The sequence below is a fragment of the Lutra lutra genome, chromosome 14 (assembly GCF_902655055.1).
Source record: "Lutra lutra chromosome 14, mLutLut1.2, whole genome shotgun sequence".
Taxonomy (NCBI): domain Eukaryota; kingdom Metazoa; phylum Chordata; class Mammalia; order Carnivora; family Mustelidae; genus Lutra; species Lutra lutra.
In genome coordinates this window covers 40518543-40544640 of record NC_062291.1, presented here as the reverse complement: position 1 = coordinate 40544640, position 26098 = coordinate 40518543, and the positions used below count along the sequence as shown (strand labels likewise).

At 54.5% G+C, this 26098-nt stretch overlaps 1 protein-coding gene across 2 annotated transcripts; it reads right to left on the bottom strand.

Annotated features, from left to right (window-relative positions):
• Positions 1-403: 403 nt before the first annotated feature.
• On the bottom strand, positions 404-7028 carry PPIF (peptidylprolyl isomerase F). 2 transcript variants are annotated; one of them, XM_047703127.1, is made up of 6 exons: positions 6740-7028; positions 5536-5566; positions 4932-5020; positions 3165-3261; positions 2556-2631; positions 404-1364 (listed from the first exon to the last, which is right to left on the bottom strand). In XM_047703127.1, exons 1-6 carry the CDS (start codon positions 6941-6943, stop codon positions 1229-1231), a joined length of 633 nt encoding a protein of 210 aa, XP_047559083.1. In that variant the 5' UTR covers positions 6944-7028; the 3' UTR covers positions 404-1228. The 2 variants fall into 2 exon arrangements, with proteins under 2 accessions (XP_047559083.1, XP_047559084.1); XM_047703128.1 differs by lacking the exon at positions 6740-7028 and adding an exon at positions 6151-6305.
• Positions 7029-26098: the final 19070 nt, after the last annotated feature.

Below are 26098 nucleotides of genomic sequence, written 5' to 3'. Positions count from 1 at the left end.
TCCAGAGCACGCATTAAAATGACGGGCCAGGCCCCACGCTACGCACTTTGCACGGATCACCTTGGCCTCTCTCCACCTTGTGAGCCAGGCATTACTGCTACCCCATTTTGCAGCCGAGGAAAACAGACTCGGGGTCACCAAGAGGTGGAGCTGGGATTCTGGCGGGTGGGGGGGGTCAGCCAGTGCTCACAGCCAGGCTATGGGTTCTAAGATATCTTGTCTGAGCCCATCTCATCTCTGAGGATAACAGCACCATCCTTGGTTGCCGGAGTGATTAAATGAGATGGTCCAAGTAAAAACCCTCAGGGTAGCCCAGACGTGTGTGTGGTAACTCAGTAAAGATTGGGTCCAAATACTTGAGCTGTAAACCCTGCTTCCTAAAACCACCAGACACCAGACAGTCTTCTACAGAAAATAGGATTTATTTTCACATTTTTTCAAGTGAACACAAATAAATGTCCCACAAGTGTATTACATACAAAATCAGTAGATTTATTAACCACAGAAAAATCAAAGCCCTCCAGAAAAGACATGTCCGGGCCACTTCCATTCTTCACCAACTCACGGACTGGGCACAGTTCATGGTGGGTTTATTCCCAGGTTCGTCTGCATCTGCCCCCACGGTCTCCCCTCAAAACCACAGCAGCAAACCAAAAGGATTCACAGTGGCTGGGATAAGTGCTGTGGCTGTGGCCCCTTCACTAAAGCCCCAATCGTGTTCCAAAGGCCAAGCTCTGGGGTTCCGTGGCTTCAGCCACCAACTGGGGTCCTGCCACAGCACAGGGCAGTTAGTGTCACAGCTTCGTCTCTAGGCAATCTTGTTAATTAAATTATTTCAATTAGAAGAGATATAATGGCCCTTTTGCAACAGCTGGCCTTCCCCCCTCAGTTGAGGAAAGGGCAGCAACCTGTCCCTGAAGCTAAGCCATTACCACCCCAATGTCCAAGGCACGGGTGACCTTGGGCCGGCCAGATGAGGAGTGGTGATATCACATCCATGATGGGTGTCTAGAAATGGGGCGGTGAGGGAGGACGGATGCTGGGGAAGCAGCATGGCGGGCCTGGTAGAGATCTGACGCTCAGGAGAGGTCTCGCTCCAGCACATAGTGATGGTGGAAGGCGCACAGGCACCCGGACGGGGCACCGCTGCTGGCGCCTGAGGTGGCCGCCTACGTTAGTCAACATGAGTGCAGCTACTACCGGCCTAGTGCCCCGTGGCCGTGGCCAGTTAGCTCAGTTGGCCGCAGTCTGTGATGACGATCTTCTTGGACGTTTTCCCACTCCTGGAACCGAAAGATTCTATTTTCTTCACGACATCCATTCCCTCTTTGACGTGGCCAAACACGACATGTTTGCCGTCCAACCTGTGAGTCGAGCCAGGTAAGAGTAAGAGTAGTGCAATGTCACCCAATGTCACGGTCACCTGGTCGTGGAACTATTTAGCAGAGATGGCAATTCTGAAAGGGACCCACACAGAAAATCTGGACCCTGCCCTCACAGCTCTGGTACGAGGCCTTGCTGAGCGCCCCCAAACAGACCAGAGGGTCTCTCCTTTCTGGGGCCTGTGCTGCCTCCTCTGCCGTGTGACCTTGTCCTGGGCCACTTAACCCAAATCCTGGTAACCTCATCTACGAAAAGTGAATTATTCTTGTTCTGCACAGGGAGATAACAAGGCGTTAAACTCCTCCCAGGAAATAAGAAGTCCGTGTAAATGGAACAATCTTAATGGTCACGAGTGACAAGGTAAGAGCCAAGACAGCACGTGTGGCTCTCTCCATCTGAGAGACTTTCAAGAATCTAAACAGCCCCTTAGTCCAGTGCCAGCAAGGCCAAAACTGGTTACCACCTGGGGCAGAACTGCAGGACCCAACAGAGGTTCCATGGAAGTAGCAAAGGGCAGGCAGAGCCAGCAGGCACCTGCCCAGCCCTGACATCTGTGTCCCTTCTGGCCTGGGGGTTAGAGACAACCAGGACCAATCTATCACTCAGGCCTCTCTAAAGTCCTAGGAAATGGGCTTTGTGAAGTCTTAGCTCTTGTCCAGCTAATGTCCCCTCAACCCCATATGCCTCAGGGCTAGGATGCAGGGAACTCTGGGCAGAGGAACTTAGGTAGTGGGACAGCGACCAGGGAAGACACCCCTAAAATCCACAGGCAAGTGGGCCACAGACCTCCATGGTGCGTTCCAAGCTCAAGGTAAGCCGGGAAACAACAGGTTAAACCAAGCAAATAGGCTTCCACCACAGGCCACCTTGAGGCCCGTGAGTTCTACAGTATGTCCCAGACGGATGTGGTACAAGTCCTTTGGCACAACACATGGAGGAAATTCCAACTGACAGCAAACAGAAGCCTAACACAGACACAGTTCTAAGAACAACCCAAATTCCCCCTCAGTCCTTTCATGAACTTTACCTTCTCCCACAGGGACACACATCCCAGCGGAGGGCTGCCGCCCCAGAGCATGGTCCAGCCTCATGCTACCCTCCCCCGGAAGCACACAAACCCTTTTCTGGCTGCAAGGCCAGCCCTCATGTGGAGCCCGGGGCAAGGAACTCACCAGTCTGTCTTTATGGTGCAGATGAAGAACTGGGAGCCGTTGGTGTTGGGGCCTGCGTTCGCCATGGACAGGACACCTACAGAAACAGGCAGGAGTGAGCCAGGCTGCCCCAGGAGGCCCCTCACTGGGGAACCATTCACAAGAGCAGACAGTTTCCAGCACAGCAAGGACACTGGGGTCTGACGGTCCTGGAGCTTGAAGAGCATAAGCAGGGCCCAGAGGATGACTGGCTCCCTGGGGCCTGTCCTCCCTGTGCTGCCACAGGAAGGACAGGGCCTTGTGGAAGCTCTCCGTGGCAGAGCCAGCATGGGAGTTTGGTGCACTGCATGCTGGGTCTTAAACGTGACACAACGCTGGGTTTCCCTGAAAGGCTTTCTCCCCAGCTTCTCAAAGAAAGACTTGTTTTTAAACGGAGAGCTCAGCACGACAAAGCTCCAGGAAAACCAACACTCCAACCCAGAGTGCTGAAGGAGGGAAGGGGCATCGCTGGGTATCGGGAAATCGGTCCCGGCCTCCCAACCGTGGTGGGCATGGTGGGCCGGGTAGGCAGGCCAGTAGCCGGGTCAGAGCTCAGGGCACTCAGAACGGGGAATGGTGGTCCCCACTCACCTGGTCCCACATGCTTCAGTGTGAAGTTCTCATCAGGAAAGCGGCTTCCATAAATGGACTTGCCCCCGGTGCCATTGTGGTTGGTGAAGTCTCCTGCCTGCGAGCACAGAGCACCTTCTGAGCAGCCAACCACCAGAGCTGGCAGGAGAAGGCTGCTGTGGCACAGGGACGTGGCCCCCAACCCACTTGGGGCCTACCTAGCCAGAAGCCCCGCAGGCCAAGGGGTCAGAAAACATCCAAAGATGTCCGGACTCCTAGCTTCAATGTTTTCTGCCATTAATCACTACCCTACCTTCCAAATGATCCACTTTTTAATTTGGGCAGGTTTTCTAAAAGACTTTCACAGGATCAAATAGCTTTTCCGCAATGATTTGTAGATAGTGACCTAGAATTTTCTACCTACAGCTCTTGGAGGGGAGACAAGGAGGTGACCAGGGAGTCCGTGTTCCCAAGTATGGTCTGGAGGGGCGGGGGGAGCAGCAGCTGGCACAGAGCCAATTCCCTATGCTGAGCCCCACTTCTCCCCCATCACCAGGCCTTGCGGCCTCCCTACACCTTGCAGACACAGGACGGAGTCCCCCCCGGGTCTGGCATCCCTCCTCACAGCTTGCCCGAGGTTTCCAAGGGAACGGTGGCCGGAAGAGCCCAGCCCCTGGCCAAGGACTCACGGCTATCTTCCTGAGATATGGCCTTCAGGTGAGAGAGATGACCCAACCAGCCTGACCTAAGCACCCACAAATGCCAGTAAGGTGTCCCCAGACAGGATGATTCAAAACCCTGGCCTCAGCCTCCCGTGCCACCAACTCATGCCTCAGAGAGCCCTCCAGCCTTGGAAGGGCCCGCTCCTGCCAGCTGCTGTTCAGAGGAAGACCCTCGCCTGGCTCAGGACAGTCCCTTCAGCTTCTTCTTCATCCACTGCCTCCCTCAGGCAGAGCTGGGAGGGCCTCTGCGGCAGAGAGCCACAGGCCTAGCCAGGCATGTCCCACAGCCACAGCCTCCCTTCCCGTCCCTGCAGTCATCACATTGGACACGTCAGCAGGCCCAGCCCCAACCCACCGCCACTCACCGCAAAGGATGACAGCCCCAGGGAGGAGTGGAGGGAATGGGGCAGAGAACTCTGGGCAGGAAGGACTTCAAAGAGATCATGACACTCATGTCCCTGCCTCTATGGCCTGCTGGCCTCAAGACACCAACCCCTGTCTTACGGGGCCTGATCTAACAGAGGACAACCCCCAGCACAGCTGGGGTCCTGACCCTGGGAAGTTCTTGCTGTCCTCCTCTATCCCAAAACTTCTGACACAGCCTTACTGAGGTTTTTGAAAAAACAGGCAGCACACATGACTAAAGAACATTCATTTAACCAAGAAAGATGCCCCGCTCTAAAGGAGAAGCTCCGAGTCCAGACCCGTGCATTCTTGTTGGAGCCGTCTCCCTCCCTCCCTCCCACGCCAAGCACTCAGTGGGACACACAGGGGGACATGGCCGGAGACGGCCCAAATACGCTGATCCTGCAAAGCCTGAAGATCTACGCCCCGCCCCCGTGTACAGCTGGATCTCAATGCCAGTTCCCCGCCAGCCCATCCTGCCCCTGGCTCTGTTGCTCAACCGCCAGGGCCACCCAACCCACTCCACCCTCTCTGAGTGAGAAGACTGGCCAAGAGAGTAATGCGTCCTCTCCATTCAGTATCTCACAACCACCCTATAAGGTGGCCCCTGCTGTCCCCCCCGCCCACCAACAGCGAAGTGAGGCAGACAGGGCTGCTGTACCTGACACATGAAGGATGGAATCACTCTGTGGAAAGTAGAGCCTTTGTAGCCGAAGCCCTTCTCCCCGGTACACAGGGCTCTAAAGTTCTCTGAGGGTTGAAGGAAGACAGAGATCAGCAGGGCCAGGCCTCAACTCCAGGGTCACAACTCGTTCAAGCCAGCACCCTTTTACCCCCCAGGAGGTGAACAGGGGGTGGAAAGACCCCACACCTGCTCCCTGTGTCTATTCTGGCTGTGCTACCCAGGGCAGGTCACCTTCTCACAGCTCAGTGTCCCGGTGTCCAAGCACTGTGACAAGAGCACAGGCTCCTGGCAGGGAATCCCCAGGCCATGCAGCCACTGCCCCACCGGGCACCAGGAGGGAGGAAGGGGTCCCGGTGGAAATTTACATAAGGCTATACTGGACTGGTGGGCAGGGCCAACACCGAGGCTCAGAGAGGGACAGAAAGTTGCCACAGGGTTACCCAGCAGCTGAGCCTCATGTGGAACTCTCATCTGGCTGTGGGTCTTGGTGCCCCAACTCCTCTCACCATCCCACCCATCTGGCCTGGCTCCTCTCTCTTCCATCTAGACCAGACTCAGAAGGCCCCAAGTCCCGTCTTACCTGCTGTTTTTGGGACGACATCTGCCTTCAACTGTGGGGAGGGAAGGGGCCAAGAGAAGATGGTCAGTCCAGAAGTAGGTGATAGAAGAAACCTCCTCACCAACCAACCCCCACAGCGGCCAAGGAGCCCCATCCACTTGCCCTCAGCAGGAGGCAGCCTAGGCAGCTATCATCTCTGCCAGTTGTTTCCTGAACCCAGGCTGGGAGGAGGCAGCCTCGGTTTCCCTAGCTATCAGAAGAGATGACAGTACCATCCTGGCCTACTTCCAGGGGCAAAACTGGCAGAGCTTATACGGCTTCACCCCAAGCATCAGAGACTCAGGGCCGGGAGAGGTGCCAGTCCAAGCTCAATGCACAGAGGGAAAACAGGCTTCAAGGCAGGGGAGTGGGTGGGTGGGTAAGGAGAGGTTAGAGCCCCATCCAAGCAGGCCTTTTGAGTCCAAGCTTCAAAAGCCACCCTGGCACAAAACCACAAAATAAAGGGGAGTAAGGAGAGTGGTCTCCATTTTCCAGAAGGGAAACTGAGGCCTACCAGAGGTTCCTCTGTTCAAAAGAGGGTCTGGCTTGAGAGCCACACCTGAGCTTCCCTATTTGTTCCCCCTACTTGTTTCTTACTTTGTGAGTCCGGGAGCGTGGCGGGGTTGGAGTTGGGATGCAGGTCCCGTGGGCACTCTACCCCGACTTGCGGGGGGCCATCCGGGTCCGTCTGGGGTTAGAAGCCCCCCAAGGCCCGCCCTGCAGGAGAGGAGGCCGGCTGGCCTGAAACCACCTCTGCTCCTGCCCCAGCGCCGGGAGGCGGGGTGAGTCCCACCGAGGGGGCGGGGCCGAACACCGCATTACGCAAGGGCAGCCACGTGAGCACCCCGCCCGCCCGCTGCCCGGACCCTCGAGCCCCCCGACACCCGCCCTCGAGCTCCCGGGTCTGGGCGCTGACCCCGCGAGGTCGCAGGACCTCTCCCCGACCTCGGGGCCAGCCAGCAGGGCCGGGATCCCACAGTCAACGATCTGACCTTGAGCTTTCTCCTCCACACTTGCCCTCCCTCCCGCCTCCACTACTCCAAAGTGCCGAGAGGATACCGGAAGAGACCAATCAGATGCCCCCCTCTAGGGATGGGGAAACTGAGGCCCATGGCCAGGTGTGGAAGGCAAGGTCTCCCAGCCAGTTGGGCACAGCGCCGGGCCCGTCCCCGTGCAGTACGCTCACCTCCAGCACCACGCGACCGAGCGGCTGCCCGTCGGCGCCCACGTCCAGGTACACGAGCGGGTTCCGGGAGGAAGAGGACGAGTCGCGGGAGCCGCCGCCGCTGCTGCTGCTGCTGCAGGCACGGGCCGCGGGGAGGCGCAGCGGCGTGGAGCGCGGGAAAGGGAGCAGGCCGAGCAGGCGGGGACCGCAGCGCAGCGCCAGCATCGCGGCTGCGGGTCGGGGCGGGAGAGCGGCGGCAGGAGCGGAGGCGGCGGAAGCGACGGCTACGCGCGCAGAGGTTGGAGTCAGCCACGGCCCCGCACCGCCGTCTTTATTGGTCGGGCCGGCCTCGAGGCCCCGCCCCCATCCGCACTGCCCGCCCCCTCCGGGCCTGTTCGCGGGCGACCCCTGGCGGCCGTAGCGGGCGGCACAGCCAGGCGGCTGGGGCGACGGAGCGTGAGCTCCTTGCAACCGGTTCCCCAAGGACCAGAGACCTGAGGGGCAGACACCACCTGGCAAAAGGGGGCCGGTTCCATTTTGTAAGCGTCCCAGATTAAAAACAGAGAGAGGGAAATATGCTAAAACGTGGTTAACTCCAAAATAAGGGCATCCATATGTTTTTATTTGAATATAACAAAAATCTCCGTTTGAGCCCCTGTATAGGCCTCCCCTCCACCCATAGACCCTGCAGATGGAGAGATCAAGATAGACAGTGGGTGAGAGACAAAGAAGGTGGAGGTGAGAGGTGGACAAGAGTGAGAGGTGCAGGAGGACCTCCGAGTCCTAGTCTGGCCCTTTCTCCAGATGCTTCTGGACACCAGATCATCTTCCCACACAACTGGAACTCAGCAGGTCCCAGCGGGCTCTGGCCGGGCTCCAGCTCTCCACGGGGTTGGGTCCGATGCCCCCTCCCCAATGCCATAGGCGGACAGTTCTGGACCCTAGCAACAGGGTCAGCTGGCTGCTAGCTTCCCTCCCACCCCAGTCACCCCAAGAACACACCTGCAGGTCACACAGTACAGGGGTGATTCCACAGGGAATGCAAGGAAAAGTGAAAAGGTAAGGCAGGAAGAGAAGGGGAGCTGAGAACCCTGGTGAGGAGCTTCATAGAAGCGTGGTAGGGGTGGGGGTCCACAGTTGGTAAATAATAGGGGCCCAGGCAGAGCATCTCACCAAACACCTGTGCTCTCCAGATGGGAAATAAGTACCCAGAGTGAGGAAGGCACAGCCTGGGGCTAGGAGCACCCTGCACCTTTCCCTGTCAGCCTGCACCTGTCAGACCTCTCTGAGCCTCAGTTTCCCCACTGGAGAATCAAGATGGGGTGGTAGTCCTTACTCTGCTTCTTCCCAGGTCTGTTTCAAGGGTAACATGAGCAAGAGAGAGAGGCGTGTGTCGACCGTTAAGTGCTGTGCTGTGAGCATCAGTGATGGACGGGATCTAGACTGTCTTCGCTTCAGGTCTAGGGCTGCGACAGCAGTGGGTCTCAGCTGCAGGGGCTCAGAGGTCCAAGGGGCCCAAGAAGAGGGTGGAGGCTGAACCTTAGGGTGTGGGCTTGAACTGAGACCTGAATCAGCTCCTGGGAAGGGGTAAGACGGCAAAATGCTGGCCCGAGTAAATTCATAAGGTTAAAGCAGCATGTCTTAGGCTCATTAGAATTCTGGCCTTAGCCCTTTCCTAGAAGTTTACAGTCCGCTTCTCTTCTCCTGGCCCAGGAGGAGCCTGGTCACTCAGTGATGGCCCAGCTGCATCTTGGAGCCCAGAGGCTCCCCAGGGTCCAGCCCAGGATGGAGCCTCACTTTCTCATGATTATCATGCCCTGAAGTAGAGCAGGGCTGAATGGGGAGTCGGCTTGCCCCCTGCCCCATCTGGGGCCCTCAGGAGTCTCCCAGATTCCCCCCCCCGCCCCCCAGCCCCGCATCAGTGCATACTGTCGATTTGAAAGAGGAAGAGAGGAACCACCTCCCATGTCGGTTCCAGTTCCTTCGTTCACACAGCCCTTCGCTACACCAGGTGGATTAATGGTGCCCTGTGGTCCTTCAAGCCTGCTCCTGGGGGGAAGCCTCCGTCTATCCCCTACCCCAACGAAACCTGAGCAGCCCTAACCCAGGGAAGAGCTGCCTTCATTCACTCAAGCACTTTAGCTCTTGGAGCCCTTCCCCGGCCCTTAGTGTGTCTGCTTCCCCGCCATAGCCTGGGTGGCAGTTACATTTTGCAGGTGGGGAAGGAAAGTCCTAAGAGACAAGAGAGTGAGTTGCCTGGGGCTGGAGGGTTGGAGCTGGGAGGACTCTGATCCCAGGGCCAGGGTGTACTGCATAGGCCAGATCCTTCCCGCTGCCATCATGGAGCTGGGAATGGGGTGGGGAGGGCAAGAGAGACAATCCAAGGACAGACAACACAGCAAGAGAGAGGCTGAGGAGTTAGCCAGAGGAGGCTGTGGAACTCAAGGGACAGGGAAGATGGTTTCTGCCTGGGGGGATCAGCCTGGACACAACCACATTTGAGGGGGCAGAGACACAAAGATGTCCCCAGAGGGGGAATGAGCCAGAGGTAGGCCAGGGTACCTTCAAGGAAAGGCTGCAATGTTGACCATAAGCTGAAAGCCTGGGGTGTGGGTAGGGGGAAATCACAGAGGGTCCTGAAGGCCAGGCTGAGGTATAACGTTATTGGATAGCACTGGGGAGCCATGGATGGTGCCGTGCCCCCATCCCTACGACTCCAGACTGAGAACTAGCCTCATTCACTCATGTTACTCCTACCCCCTTTGGAAAATCAAATGTCATCACTCCCTCCTGCTTAAGCCGAAGAAATTTCCACCTTCCCCACAGGCTGAGCTGTGATGCCATCCTTACTTGTACTGTCCTCAGCGGCATCAGGAGGAGGGACGGTCCCTGGGCTGAGCCCCGAACGGAAGCATGCCCAGCCCTCGAGGACTCCTGGCCCAGGTGAGACTGGGCAGGTGTCAGCACTCAGATGGCTCTGAGGCTATTTATAGATTCTGTGTCATCCTCAGAAACAGCAGTTTCTCTCCACTCAGCTAAAGTGGCTTCTCATTCAGGATGTTAATGGCTTTTGTCACCTGGGGATCCTGTGGGATTCCTTTAGGTATCATAGAGCCAAAGTACAGACAGGTCACACTGACATTCAGGAGTGACAAATTCAGACACCTAGGGGGCCAGGCAGTGACATACACAGTGAAACATACTAGGCAAGTCTCTAGGGAGTGAGGGGAGACATCGCTGTGTCCAAACACCCCAGTTAGAGGGGCAGCTGCTTCCCAGGCCAGCCAATTGTGTACGTGAGACTATGGACCCAGTACAGTGGATCTTCTCTTTTTTCAACAAAATCTGAAAATCTTGGGATTTATGGAAATCTCCCCATTTTTTTTTGAAATCTCCCCATTTTTAAGTGTTGGGAACAAATTTTAGAATAAACATTGAATGAGCTGTAAACAACATATCCACAACATAGATAGGACCTCCGGGCCAGCATTTTGCAAGTTCTGATCTCCACTATACAGATGAGAGAACTGAAGCTCAGAGAGGCACAGGGACCTGCCCATGGTCACACAGCCCGGAAGTACCGGGACGGTGGACAAACCCCTCTCTTCACTGTTGCCAGGACCCCTTCTGCAAAAGTCAGTTGGCAGGCGTGTTTTCCAAGCACCTGTTATATGGCGAGCCTGAGATTTGCCCTGGAGATACAGGACAAAGTCTGGGATAGGCACTCACGGTGCCAGGTGGTTCTAAGTGCTATTGGGCAAGCCTCTCCCAGGCAGCCCGTGTTCGTGGCAGGCGTGCCTGTCATGGCTGTCATGAGGGATGAAGTTAATGGTGGTCCCGGAGACCTTCCTGGAGGGGCAGGGAGGGAAGTGCTATGGGCAGGGGGTGGATTTTCATGAATGATCAGTGCCAGTATCAGGTGTGGGGACAACGTGCCTTGGACTTCATTTCTCTTAGTTCCTTTAGAGGGGGCTGGGGTCCAGGAGAGTGTCTGTCATGGGCGGCTGACAGGGAACCTGAAGGAGAAGTCCTTGGCCGAGAGCTCAGAAAGCGAGCCACACCGCCCACACAGGCCCTGGGAAGGCTGCATTCTGGGCACTCCCCCGTGCCATTCCCAGACTTCACGGAGCAGCACGAAAGCTTTGGTGTCTCTCCACTGGCTTCCAGGAACCACAGGTGGGTCTGTTCCCGACCACGCTGTGAACCAGAGCATGGCGGGAAGCAGGGAGAGGCCTGCAGGTGAGGTTTCCCTTAAGGCCCAGGAGGGTGAAAGTCACGGTGACCAGAAAGAGGCCCAAGAGGAGGGTCTGGGGAAACTCCCCTTTCCAGAGTACAGCTGGGCTTTAGAAGTTGGTTGTGTGGGTTGTGTGGGCCCCTGGGAGAGGCAACCATCAGGCAGGGCTGGCTCCCCACCCATATCCTCCCCAGCTGCTTGGCTCTCCCACAAGCCACCTGGTCACAGGAAGAAGTGGAAGGAGCTCACTTGCTGAATGTACCTGCTAGCCACTTTAATGGGGACAGCGCTGGGGGCCAAGGAAGTCTTCCTAAGAAGCTGCCCCCAAAGGGAAAAGTTGGGAAGGACGGTGGAGGCTGGCCCTGGGGGAAGGGGTAACTGTCAGCCAGCCTCGGGTCCTGAAAGTGTGGGTTTTGAGACAGGCAGAACTCTCTAGAAACCTGGCTTCCTATTTCATTCATTCACGCCCCCAGCTTTGCTCTGCACCCTGCTGAGCTCCTGCCACTTTCTCCAGGGATTAGAAACATGGTGGTCATTGGACAGAAAAGTAAACTTATGTTTTCACTGGGAAGAGAGAGAACAACCATTAAAAAAAAAAAAAAAAAAAGGAGAAGGAAGATGCTCTTGGACAGTGGTTGGTGCTGTGCACAAGTGAAGCAAGGCGCCGTGCTCAGCAGGGGCTGGGGCCAGAGCTGAGGGGGCGTCAGTGTGGCCTGACCCAGGAGGAAACATTCGGACCAAATCACATGTCGCTGTGTGAGCTCAGGGAGGTCATTCTTGGCTTCTTGGAGCGTCACTGTCCTCATCTGTAAAGAGGGGTTAGTAATGCCCATGTCACAGAATTGTCCATATTCAGGAGAAGGACATGGTGAAGGGCTTTGAACATACTCAGGTCTTGATGAATGAACGAATGTAGGCATGCATCCCACCTAGCCCAGGCCCACGTGGGAGTCAGAGTCAGGGCAGAAAGCATGATTTTGAGGGAATGATATTGGGCCCTGTGGATATGTACCCTCAGGTGTGCCCATGGCAGTTTTATGAGTGGAGATTTTTTTTTAAAGATTTTATTTGTTTGTTTATTTTTTGAGAGAGACATGGAGAGCAAGTGAGCATGGGGAAAGGGAGAGAAGGGGGAGAACCTGGAGCGCAGGGCTCAACTTGGGGCTCGATTCCAGGACCCTGAGATCAGGACCTGAGCTGAAATCAAGAGTCAGATGCTTAACCAACTAAGCCACCCAGATGCCCCATGAGTGAGCTTTTACTACTGTCTGCCTAAGACTCCCCTTAATGATCTAATAGTGCAATCCTTACGCCAACTGGTATGTCCTGTTTGGAGGCCTCCTTGAGTGTATTCACGGACACTGCATCTTTTGATTCACAAAACAGCCTAAGAGGCTGGCTGGGCTGAGCTGTCACCTCACTTGATGGAAGAGGAGGCTGGAGCTATAAGTAGCGGGGATGGCAGGCCGCCCAGGGCGACACAGAACAGCCAGGATTTGAGTCGGGCTCACTGGGCTCGGGGTCTTTCTACTGTCTAAACAAAGTTATGATTTTCTTTTCTTCTTTCTACCTTTTCCCCATGCCCACCCCCATGGAGGCCGTCTCCAAGATGGCCCCCCGTGTTCCCTTAGTCGGCCCGGCCTGCTGCGGTCCTCTCACCCTGCATGTCAGCTGGACCGAATGACTCCCTCCCAGCAAACAGAATATGGCGCAAGTGATGGGATGCCCCTTCCAAGCCTGGGTTACAAAGCAGCCGTGCTTTCTGCCTTGGGCTTTCTCTCTCTTTCTCCTCACCGGCTGCCATACTGTGACACTCAGGCAGCTTATAGAGGTCCCCAGGTGAGCCACCAAGGCTGGCTAGCAACTCTGTGAGGGGTGGACCTTGGGCAGCCTGCCAACAGCCTTGTGAGTGAGCTTGGAGGCGGATCCTGCAAGTCCAGTGGAGCCTTGGGATGATTGTGGCCCCAGCCAATGGCCTGATTACAACCTCTGAGAAACTCTGGGCCAGAGGCATGCAACTAAACCACACTTGGACATTTGACCTTGGAAACTATGAGATGATAAATTTTTGTTGCTTTAAGCCCCTCAATATTGGGATCATTTGCTATGCAACAACAGATAGCTAATACACCCCCAGCCAGGGGCCTTTAAGGCCAGCTCGGATCCCATCGCTGCGCACACAGCCCGTCGCTGATCTGCCGTCTTAGCAGACGTGTGTCCTCCGCTGTTCTCGGCAGAGACCTCGCAGGCACCGTTGGAAAGAACCAACCCTGGGAGACAGAGCTGCCCTGTCTTGGTGAATTCGTGCAGTGGGCTGGCTGTTTTTGTCTTGTTCCTCTGAAGGTACACATGATGAAGGCTGCGAGAGAGGAGGAGCTGGAGGAAGCCGTCAGGGGGAGGGCCTGAGCAGGGGTTTGGCCCTGGCGTCTCCGTGGCCCCTGGGAAGGGACGGTGCCTCACTTTATGACTCCGTGCTGGGCTCTGTGCTAAGCACTTTCTTTCTTTCTTTCCTTTTTTTTTTTTTTTTTTAAGATTTTTTAAAAATTTATTTATTTGAGGGGCACCTGGGTGGCTCAGTGGGTTAAGCCTCTGCCTCTGTCTCAGGTCATGATCTCAGGGTCCTGGGATCAAGCCCCACGTTGGGCTCCCTGCTCAGTGGGGAGCCTGCTTCCCCCTCTCTCTCTGCCTGCCTCTCTGCCTACTTGTGATCTCTCTCTCTGTGTCAAATAAATAAATAAAATCTTTAAAAAAATTTATGTATTTGACACAGAGAGAGAGATCACAAGTAAGCAGAGAGAGGGGGTGGAAGCAGGCCCCCCGCCGAGCAGAGAGCCCAATGCGGGGCTCAATCTCAGGACCCTGAGATCATGACCCGAGCCGAAGACAGAGGCTTAACCCACTGAGCCACCCAGGCGCCCTCGCTAAGCACTTTCTATTCATTGTCCCGGTCCTCAGGAGGACCGGGCACAGTGAAGGTTATCCCTGGCTTACAAATGAAGGAATGGGGACCCAGGGAGGGTAAGCGATTTGTCCAAAGTCACACTAGTGAGGAGTCTGAAATGTTTCCCAGTTCTGCTGGGCTGTGTGTCTTTCTTCAAGAGTTGGGTGGGGGGCAGAGCTCCAAGCAGCAACTCTCAGTTGAATTACAACAGGTGTCATTCTCTCTAGGTGGCCTTTCTTCCAGCTAGCCTGGCGCTCTGCTTGGTTACTTAGATCCACAATCCCATCTAGTACTTAGGATAACTCTGCAAAGGACAGGCTGTGCTCCCCATGGAATGGATGACAACTCCCAGCCCAAGAGGGAGCCTATGATATGCCCAAGGCCACACAGATACCAGATGACTGAGCTGGATTTGAACCTAGGTCCAGCTGACTCCAAAGCTTGCACTGTCCTCCACCACTGGCTGGACCTCCCTGCCCTGCAGAATCTACCATTGCCTTCCAACCCTGCAGAGACAGTTTCCACTAGTACAGGGGAGCGACATGCCCTGAGTGTATTCGCACAGCCCTGCCTAGAGTCAACGGGAAAAAGAGCCGGCTGGCAGGACCCAAGAGGTTCTTAAGCGCAGCCCAGGTTGTCCTTCATGCGTGCCCCTCACTCCCACCTTTGTTTTCCATGCCCTGAGTGGCATCATTATGCTAAGGGGAGAGCCCCACTGCCAGGCTCCCTAGGAGTGGGACTCGAGCCTTTGCCAAGGCTAAAACGCTGCTTGGCCAGACCTTGTCTGAGCTCCGGGCTCTCTGCCCTGTGGCCGCGGGAGGCAAACAGCCTGTCATTCTGCAGTCTCCTTTTCCTTATTTGGTCTGCCTCTCCTATTGACCTGGCTAAGTTTCTCGAATCTATTGGCTTGACCCTCCATCTCTCCTTACTAACATTAACACCACTCACCACTCGATTAGAGTAAGTCCTCTGGCGGATCAGCGTCGCCTGCCTTCTAATTGAGGTGGCCCATCCCTGACGACAAGTGTTTGTCTTTTTTTTCCAATTAAAATAAGTGCTACGGTCCTAGGTGCCTGAGGACGACAAGCTCAGCTATCACTGACTGCGTGCTTCATAAGCTGCACTTGGTAGGAATTTACATTACCTCTTAATCCTCCCGTGGTCCTTAAGAAGAGGTTCTTGGGTTAACGGTTCTTTAGAAATGAAGTCTCCAGAGCGGACAGAGGTTATGTAAGCTGTCCATGGTTACACGGGCCTTCCCCCCCTAGGGTTAAATGAGTGGCTGAGCTATATTTGGCCTGGCTCCGCCTAATCCCAGGACTTGGCTGCTCTACCCTCTACTGTCGCTGAATTTTAGTACAAAAGGTCAGCAGGTGCAGGTCAGGCAGGGAGAGGTGTCCATTTATATAACAAAGATGAGCAGAAGCTCTGAAAATTGATCAACTCACGGGCTAAAACAGCATGTCAGTGTCAGAGGCCCCGGCGCTGGGCAAGTCTGGGTGTCAGGGGATCACCGTGCGGGCCTCGGGGACATGGGGACAAGCCCAACAAATACAGCAGGACACATCCTGGAAGGAGGAGGCGCAGGGATGCTGGGAATCAAGGGTATGCAGAGCAGCTCTAGCAAGGCTGTTCACTGGCCAGGAGAGGGGTGTGGGCACAGGGACCATCTCCAGGGTGACGGGAACTGTCCTGGGTGGACCACACAGTGGGGGTCTCCAGGCCTGAAGCAGGACCAGCAGGAGACAGATCTGGGCCTATTTAGACAAGAAAGCTCTCTTGTGTGTCTAAGCAAGTGGGCCTCCATGCCCTCCCCTGGCCATGGTGTGGCATAGGGAGCCACCAACTGATTTCCTGGGGGATGGCCAAAAGGACACAGAGTGACCCCATAAGCCTGAAGTCTTAGAGATCATGGCAGGGCAGGGACAAGTACCAGATGGAAACAAGGACAGTAGACGCCAGGGGGCCAGCAAGGACAGTGCCGACAGATGCCCAGCCCTGCTCTCTCGGCACTCCATAACCCCAGGGGCTTAGAGGTCATGCTGGGAGAAAGGATGGGGGAAGGGCCTTCCCCAGATGACTCAGATAGTTTCCACCATTTGGCCAAAACAGGAACTTGAAAAAGAAATTAAGTTCTGTATCAGAAAGTAAATTTAGTTGTGTTTCTTGCACACTTGGATTTATGGGCTACAATTCATATCCATTATGTGATTCAAGGCTTCCGAGCAACCGGGGAAAATATCTGCGATACACTTTAATACAACAGTTGTTCATGAAAATCAACAAGAAGAATGTTCACACCTCAGGAGAAAACACAGAGAGGAAATGGGGAGGCAGGTCACAAAATGCAAACTATAAATGGCCAGAAGCCCGAAGAAAAAGAATGTTCCAGCTCACTGAAAGACATGTCGGCAAAAGGGGGCGTCTGGCTGGCTCAGTCAGTATAGCATGTGACTCTTGATCCCAGGGTTGTGAGTTTGAGACCCCCGTTGGGCATAGAGATTCCTTAAAAAAAAAAAAAAAAAAAAAAAAAAAGGCACAGTATTAAAAAAGAGGAGTAGAAATGTCCACGGCAGGCATGGAGTGTCATTTTAGCCTTGCGTGCTGGTCCCCATTTACCCGCATGGGCCGAATGTTTCTTCGTGGTTCTTTACAGCAGCTTGAGCCTCCCTCCCTGACTGCCCCAGCGGCCCGGGCAAGCACTGCTCCCACTCCTGCCTGCGAGGCCTGGGGGTTGGCAGGGGATGTGGTGGGGACTCAGGCTGCCACGCTCTGAAATCCACCCTCGCGGTCACCCCTGAGCTATGCTTACAGCCACTAACAGAGTGTGACAGGGGTGCTAAGGCAGCCCCCACTCCTGGGAGACGCGGACCCCTCCGGCCGCTGATTTGGGCCAGAGGACTCCCCCAGCAGCGGTGCAAGAGGATTCCATCCAGCCACACTGCGTCCCCACCCCCTGCCCCGGTCCCACAGTCCCTCTCTTTCTCCTCCCCGCCCCCTTCCTTCCATCCCTCTGTCCTTCACTCAAGGGCAGACTTGAACAGCAGTCTGACAGCTCTCCCACTCTTCCCCTTCTCCCACCCCATTTCCATTCATGGGCATTTTCCTTCATATGCTTCTTGGACATCTAATCCTGTCTTGGTGTCTGCTTGCTAGAGGCACCCGGCTACAGCCAGCTGGGGCTCCTCCACACACAAACCCGGCTCTTTCCCCGTGAGTCCGCTGCTGCCGATAGGCCTCCTCCCTCCCTAAAGGCCATGGTGTTGCTGCACTCTTGTCCTAGAATGTCTACCCGGAGCCCACCAGGATGGCATACAAGGGGGATTACGGTACTAAGAGATTCCCCACCAGCTCTCCTGTCCCCCATCCCAGGGAGGCATCACATGTACCCCCAAACCAGTCTGCTCCTGCTCTGCCCCCATCAGTGAGCCATAATGAAGTACCACAAGCTGAGGGGCTTTGACAACAGAAGTCTGTCCTACAGTTCTGGAGGCCAGAAGAATCAAGATGGCCGTTCCTTCTGAGGGCGACGACGGTAGGGTCTATTCCAGGCCTCTCTCCTTGCCTTGTAGATGTCGTCTTCACCCTGTGTCTTCACATCATCTTCCTCCCATGCCTGTGTGTGTTCAAAATTCCCATTTTTATAAGGACACCAGTCACTGTGGACTAGGTTCCCCCTAATGACCTCATCTTAACTACAACAACAACAACCTTATCTCAAAGTAAGGCCACCTTCTGAGATCCTGGGGGGTGAAGACCTCAACATAGGTCTTCAACCCTTAGTGGGGTCCCACAGCAGGCCACTAGGGACTCAACATCTCACCAGTGTTTTAGCAAAACCACTCTCCTTCCCCTCCTCTTGTACCCGCAGCTTCTCAAACCCCTCAGGACCTGGTCGTGAACCTCAGAGAAGCAGGACTCGGGGACCAGAATGATGTCAGAATTGTCCTTCCCTCCGATGACAGAAATTTGTTCCTGGACAAGGCTGGGCCCAAACCTCACCTGGGAGACTCCTCAGCCTCTGGCGAGGCCTTTGGTAGGCCAAGCTACCCGTTCACCAGGTAGACCCAGATGTGCCAAATCCCATTCAGACTCCAGCTGGGAACCCAGTTCCTAGACTAGAGTTCTCTACCTGCTGACAGCATTACGCCTGCTGCTTCCTACTTCAGGGCTATTATGGGGTGATGTCTGTAAGGTCCTTTGCCTGGCATGCTGAGCACTCAATGAACAGTTACTGTTACTACCCTTATTTCCAGTGCTATGAACTTGGCTGTTTCCTCAGAGACAGGCATCATCTCACTTCTCTACCCTTCTTGTGTGTGGCACCTATGGACCCCCACTGGGACAAACAGAAGACTTCTAATCTGGAAGCTTTCAGAGCACCCAGGACCCCATCAGATGCTGAGGAGCACAGTGGATGGGCTCGGAGAACTTGCACACTTCTCTGACCCGAAGACCTGGGCTGTTGTTAGAGGATCACAGAAGGTATTTGACTTCTGTACATGCCAATTCGGGAGAAACACCCATGCAGCCTGGAATGTTCTGGGCTGTGATTGTGTCAACTAGAGAAGCTTCCCAGGCGCTGCCCTTGAACATTCAAGGTTTCTAGGCTGCGAGGCTTGTTGACAGGCTCCCAGGTGGTGATGAGGTTAGCAGCAAACGCCTCTGAACACTCGCCTCCGCTCACCCCGAAGCTCGCTGCCCTCCTTGCCCCACCCATACTCATCTCTCCAGGGGCTTCTCCTGGCTCCTTACAGTGGCCATTCCTCAGGCCGTCACTGTAGCCAGCGACCAGCGCCCTTCAACACAGCCTCATCAAAGGTTGCTCTCTCTGGCGCCAGGCTGTCATTGGATGTCTCCTGGTTTCCCACTGTCCCCTCAAGCGCTCCTTCTCATCGCCTTCTCAGCCTTCCCTCCACCCGCCTGGCCCGTTTGAGTGGACCCCCCAGAGATCTCTCTTTTGCCCTTTCTCCTCTCTGTCTGCTCTCATCCAGTCCCAGGACTGCTCTGGGCCCAGCAGGGGTAGTCGGGGAGGGGCATTGGCAGGAGGCTGAGCATCTCTGGATGAGGGTCTAAACCATCAGCTGGCATCTGAGAAGTCCTGCAGTGGGGGAGGTCGTCACAACTCGATTGGAGCCACCACTGGCAAGAGATGGTCTTCCACAGCAGGGTTTCTGACGGCAGGATGTGGGGCTGGGGCAGGGCCAAGTTCTGGCGGATAGGGAGGCGGCTTTCCCTCCTGACATCAGGAGGTGGAGTCAATCCTCTTCACCTGACTATGGGCTGGCCTCAGTGACTCACTTCTAACTGCTAGAATGTTCCAGAAGTGAGGCTGAAGGTCTTCCTATGCCAGGCCATAAAGGCAACACGCTTTCACCGGATTCTTGCTGTGCTATCCAGCTGCAGGGCCATAAGGAAGCCCAGGCCGCTCAGAGAGGCCACCTGAAGGCATTCCAGCTGACAGTCCCCGCTGAGGCTCCCAACGGCCAGGCATGCACAGGAGAGGCCTTTGAATGAACTCCAGCCCCAGTGTCCCCAACGGCAGTCGCCTGATAGCCCCTTATGAGAACTGCCCAGCTGAGTCCCGTCAGCCCCCAGAGCCAGGAGAGGGGCTAATAACAATGACTGCCCTTGTTTCATGCCACTAGCTTTGAGATGGCTCATTACACAGCTGGAGTTAACCAGAACGTCCCGTGGGGACATGTGGTGGACCCCTGACAGCCTGTCAGGAGCCCTCCCTCGGCACCTAACCTTGTGAGTCTCTAGAATCTTCAGACAACACGGCCCAGTGGGGACTCATTACATCTCCGCCCCCCTTCCTCCTTCTCCCAGACATCAGATGACAGCACAGTCATCTGCTCAGGCCACCCCAGGTATCCCAGGTGTCCCCTTCGATCCCTCCCTCTACCTGACTGTCCCATGCCATTTATCCCCAGTCACCTGTCATTTAGCAAACCTTTGTGGAGCCCCCACTCCACGTTGAGCTTTGTGCTGCATTTGTGCAGATGCCAGAGAGCAGGACTTCCTGGTCTGTCTCCCAGGAAGCTACAGTCAAGCAAATCATTCATTGCAAGTGGCACTAACTCTGATATCTTAATACCTGTGTGCCTCGATTAACATTCAGTCCCTCATGTTCTTTTAATCATCCTTTCCACGATGAAGAGATTATTAGCTCCAGAGATCACTGGCTTCATTTTTCAGGTGAGGAAACCGGGGTGCTGAAAGGCTGAGGGGTGGTCCTGGAAGTGATGGCGGTAGGAAGTGGGAGCACCAAGAAAGAACTTCTTTCCAGCCCATCCCTCTCCCCCCATTCCACTTTGCTGTTTTGGAGGTCCTGCAGGTTCTCTGGAAGCAGAGGCTGAGACGGGTTTCCCTGGGGATCATGCCTATGAGAGACAGAGCGGGCAGCAGGACTGGGCAGGGGCAGCCCCAGGCTTCCATGCAGACCCAAGCCTGGGCCCACCCCATGGGAGCCCCGGAGCACAGGTGGCTGCTACAGGAGTCCCCTGGGCTCAGAAGCTCAGGCCGGTGTATCCCCGCTGTGCGCAGTTGTTTCTGGGGCTGCCCAGAGGAGTGTGAGCTTGGCGTGCTGCAGGCTTCCTCCACCCCTTGGCATCAAACCTCAAGTACTTTCCCGAAATGAGCGCCCCAGCTGCCCTCCGTGGCTGCCTCCTGGCTATCGAGACAGCCTCCCTTCTAGTCCTTCTGCCCAAACTGTGTCTGGAGCCATTGTTCTAAAACACACATCTCTCCCGTGAAATCTGCTGATCATTCCCGTCTCCCACGGGGTAAGGAACAGCTTCCTGAGCTGAGCCTTACGGCCTCCACTATCCCTGCACCAACCATCTAGGGACATGGGCTGTAGAACCAGACAGCCTGGGCTCATACTGTACCCCCTCCCCAAGCCCACTACCTGGGAGCCTTGGGGTGGTCATTTATGTTCTTATCTGTGCATATGTACATACATACTCCGAAGGTGGCTGTGGGGGTCCAGTGAGAGGCTGCAGGTAAGGCAGCAGCACAGAGAAAGGGTGGAAATGACCTTCTTTTTAGCTCAGACCTGCCTCTCGGTCGGCATGGCCATAAAACCCACAAGGGGCTGACGTCCTGTCAGGGGTTCTCTGTTACCCCTAAGCTTCTGGAGGAAGAGTGAACAGAGGGGTCGCTCTCAGGTTCTCTTTGCTTGTTGAGGGACCAGAGAGGTGGGGAGAGGGAGAGGAGGAGTCTGTGTGACTGTGTGTATGTGTGTATGGTGTGGGGTCTGAGGCTGGGGCCCTGGGGCCTGCCCACCCTCCTGTCGTCCACCCCTACTCCAGGCCCATTGGGCACAGCGGTTGGGCTGCTGGGATCAGACCTGCCCCCGCCGCACCGGCTGCTGTGTAGGAGGCCTTGTTTGCTGAGGATCCTAGTCCCGCCTGGCGCCAGCCTGCCCACAAGGCTGAGCCCCTCCTTAGGGCAGTCCCCACAAGTCGTCTCCTTCAACAAAGGACCAGTGTCCTCCACAGGGCAGGTGTGCAAGCAGGACGGCAGCCAGGCCTGCCAGGGACTCCGGGCGGTCAGATCACAGATGAGTGACCAGGGCTGGTAGGGGCCGGGGCCAGCAGGCTGGCTCTTCATTGTTTTTGTTGGTTGTGAGCCACTGCCCCTAGGAAAGGGTCAGAGGAGGGAGGCTGGCAGAGGTCCAGACTGGGGAATTGAGAGGCGTGTTTGCCAAGCTGGTGGCTAGGGGCTAGATGAGGGGGCCCTGGGAGGGGTGCGGTTTCTCTTCCCTCCCCAGTGGGGGCCCAGGCCACACCTCAAGCCCCTGGTCCCAGCTTGACTTGAGACAAGCAGAGAATGGAGTCTGCCTCCTGTAGCCAGGAAGGAAGCCACCATTCTGCATAGTAGCTTGGGCCCTCCCCACCCCCCGAGCCCCTATTTCGCTCTCAGTCAGCTCCACCAGGCTACTGACACTCCGGCTCAGGCCCACTGCCGGCCAGTCAGCCCCAATGGAGCTGTGTGCACCCACCCAATGCCAGTGGGAGGCCACCTCTGAGTACAGGCTAGTCCCAAGCAGGATCTGAACTGGTGGTGGGCCAGGGCTGCCAAGCATCTCGGGCCATATCAGGGAAGTATCTAGAATGAGGCAAGTGAGAATCACCTTTGCTATTTGTAGCTCAGAGCTATGGGAACCACACTACCTACAAATTCTGGAGAGAGTGCCATGGACTGAGGACAAATGAATGGAAGTTTCGGAGAATAATGAACAAAAGTTACAGATTTCAGGACATGGGGTTGGATAGAAATCTGTCAGGGATTCCATGTATGTTATGTTTTCCCCACTAGTAACTCTGCTACCATTTCAGTGTCCTGCTGTCTGTTGTCACTCAGTTCACCGGGATGGCAGTAAATGCTTGGTGGGTCCATGGGCAGAAGGATGGATGAAGGGGCGCCTGGGTGGCTCAGTGGGTTAAGCCGCTGCCTTCAGCTCAGGTCATGATCTCAGGGTCCTAGGATCAAGTCCCTCGTCGGGCTCTCTGCTCAGCAGGGAGCCTGCTTCCCTCTCTCTCTCTCTCTCTCTCTCTCTCTGCCTGCCTCTCTGTCTACTTGTGATCTCTCTGTCAAATAAACAAATAAAATCTTTAAAAAAAAAAAAAGAAGGATGGATGAATGTGTGGATCGTGGTGGAGGATGGACGGGAAGGGCAATGGGTGGGTGGATGGACGGGTGGTTGGGCAAACTGGTCCACAGCTGACTTCACAGCTGGGGCTGGTGAGTAATAAGTGAGTCCTGCACCAGAAGGAGGCCAGAAAGGAAACCAGCATAACCTGTACTGGCACAAAACATAGGCTTCTCAAAGATCTCTTGCAGGGAATGCAAAGAGCGGTAATCAAAACAGCAAAGATGGAAAACTTGGGTTTCATTTTTCTTAAAAAATTGGACTCATTAACATTAATGATTTCTGGGCATTGTAAGACATCATTTAAGGATGGCTGGGTGGCTCAGGTGGTTAAGCGTCTGACTCTTGATTTTAGCTCAGGTCCTGCTCTGAGGGTCATGAGCTCAAGCCCTGCGTTGGACTGCACTTTGGGCAGGGAGCCTACTTTAAAAAATTATTTAAAAATAAGATAAAAAATGAAGCCATAAACTGGGCGAAGGTATTCATAAGACATTTATCTGTATATATGTTTTGGAGCATAAGGAACTCCTATACATTGACACAAAAAGGAAGGCAGCCCCGTAAACACTGGTCAAAAGACTTGAACAGGCATTTCACAAAACAAGGGGCATCCAAATGAGCCATAAACATACGGGAAGGCATCAGACATCACTAGTCAACAGGGGAAAGCCAGCCGAAGCCCCAGGGAGGTACCATTATGCAGCCACTAGAACAGATAGAGTTAAAAAGTGTTGGAGAGGATGTAACATGGCTGGGACTTTCATACATTGTTAGTGGGAGTGTAAATTGGTACAATCACTTTGGAAAACTGTTTGGTAGTTATGTACTCAAGTTAAAGATATGCTTACCTATGATCGAGAAATTCCAGCTCTCAGTGTATCTCCAGGAGAAGGGAGTTTGTGAGTCTATGCAAATACTTTACAGGGCTGTTCATAAGAGCTCCAAACTGGAAATGACCCAAATGCCCATTAACAGTGAAACAGATACAGACCTAGTGGTACTTCCGTACGATGGGATGCCACTTATCGAGAAAAAAAGGAAGAGATTATTGATGCATACGAAGTGGGTCTGTCTGTCTCCCAGACAGTAACTTGGGTAAGAAAAGCCAGAGTATAGACTGTATGTTTCCACCTGCAAGAGTAGGGAGAACTAATCTGTGGTCAGAGAAGTCAGAATTATGGTGATTTGCAGGGGTGGGGTTGCTGGAAAGGGGGTAGCCTTCTGGAGTTCTGGAAATGCTCTGTATGTTGTTCTCGGTGGTGCTCTGTAGAAGTCATCAAACTCCACATTGATGATGGGTGCGATCATCGTACTTTTATCGTACACTTTTATGGTATACAAAACATTTGGAAAAATACATCTGAGTTTCCTTGTTCCGGAAGAATTAGGTACGAGGGCATGGGAGTGGGAGGAGCCTAAAGGGAGTACTACCATGTCCCTTCCAAGGTCCACAGTTCTTGGGACTCAGTATAAAACGTCTCAGAGGAATTCCTTGGCAGAGGCTGGTCTTTGCCTGGGGCAGGGGGCCAGATCGGATGTCAAGGAAAGGGTGCACCTATGGGGAAGCCCACGAGGTAGAGTCAGTGATGACAAGGTGACACACATCTGGGACTTTCCTGCCAGCTCTGCCCCAGGCCACTGCTCACCTCAGCTGCTGAGGCACCCCAAGGGAGGCAGCTGGGGTTTCTGTGCCTCCCTGCCCCACTATGTGGTATTCTGAGGGGAGGGTAGGTAGGAAGGGAGGAAAGAATCTTTGTGGTGCCAGCATGTGCCCACCCAGCAAAATCAGAGGGATGTTGGCCTTGAGCTACTCCCCTGCCCTCTCGGGGTCTCTTCTCTGTTATATGGGGAGCTTGGGTGATACCTTCCAGGTGGTTCCTATGGGAGTGTCCCAAACCACCCGGGAGGTGAGGTGGCTTGCCAGGCCCACGCCCTTCTCCCAAAGAGCAGCAAGCACGCTGGAAAACCTGCCAGTCTGCTGACCTCACAGAGCTGAAGTCACCTGTGCTGCTTCTCCTGTGAGTCAGGGAGCAGCATGAGACTCCCGCACAGGTGACAGGACAGGAGGCTTCGAATACCCAGAAGGGGAGCAGCCTAGTCAGGAAGCCCACGGGGTAGACCAGGAATAGGGTGAGGGTTAGTCTGCCACAGGTGCCGAGAGAGGAACCTGGGAGTCCCCTCGCCTTCTTCCTCTCCCCACTGTCTCCACTGCTGCCTATCAGGAGTGCCCTCTCCTTAGCTTCTCCTTAGCATCTGGCTCGTCTATCCTCCCTCCCCATTCTGCACCCGTGCCCTAGGTCCAGGCCCCAGCCTCCACCTTAGAGGCTACAGGAGGCCCCTCCACATGCCCCAACCTGAGCACCTTGGTCCGTGTTCCTCAGGCTTCCAGAATGTGCTCTCCCTACCCTGGCTTTAGTCAAGTACACCTGATAATCGATAAGATGCACCGGCCTTAACAAAACCCAAAGAGGGTTCTATTTTGTTTTATCTCACATGAGCCAAGACCCAGATCCTCAAACCTCTTCTTGTGAAATGTTTTAACCTAAAATCAAGACTGGACATTCATTATGTAGAAATCTTTCCTAATTTTTTCTCCTTTGGCTCATTATTCCAGCACCTCAAGAACATTTCAGATCCTGATTTTTTTTTTTAACTCCCTTCACCCATTTCTCCCACCTCCTACCCCTAACCTCTGGCAACTACCAGCCCACCCTCTGAATCTCTGAGCTTCTTTTTGTTTGTTTCTCAGAGATTCTACCCATAACTGAGTTCATATAGTATTCGTCTTTCTCTGTTCGACTCGTGTCACTTAGTATAATGCCCTTGAGGTCCGTCCGTGTTGTCATAAATGGCAAGAGTTCCTTCTTTTTATGGCTGTGTAGTATTCCATTGTGTGTGTGTGTGTGTGTGTGTGTGTGTGTGTGCACGCATGCACGCGCATGTGTGTGTCACACTCTTTAATCCGTTCATCCATTGATGGATGCTTCGGTTGCTTCTGTGTCTTGGCTATTGTCAATAATGCTGCCACGAATGTAAGTGAGCATTCACCTTCCTGAATTCGTGTTTCTGGTTCCTTCAGATACATACCCAGAACTGGAATTGCTGGATCTTATGGGAGTTCTAATTTCAATTCTTTGAGAAACCTCCATACTCTTTTCCACAGTGGCTGTACCAAATTAGATTCCCACCAACCGTGCACGAGGGTTCCCTGTTCTCCCATACTGGCCAACACTTGTTATTTCTTGTCTTTTGGATAACAGCTATTCTAATGGGTGTAGGGTGATATCTCATTGTGGTTTTGATTTGTATTTCTCTGATGATTAATGACATTGAGCACCTTTTCATGTGTCTGTTGGCCATCTGTATGTGAGTTTAGAGAGTTTTGACAAATGTATACCTCTGTGTAGCTAACACCCAGAGTATAGGGCATTTCGACCATCCTGGAAAGCTCCCTTGTATCCCCTTCAAATCACCGATCTTTCTTCCCAAACAACACCTGTTCTGACTTCTACTCCCACAGATGAGTTTTGTGGGTTCTTGAATTTC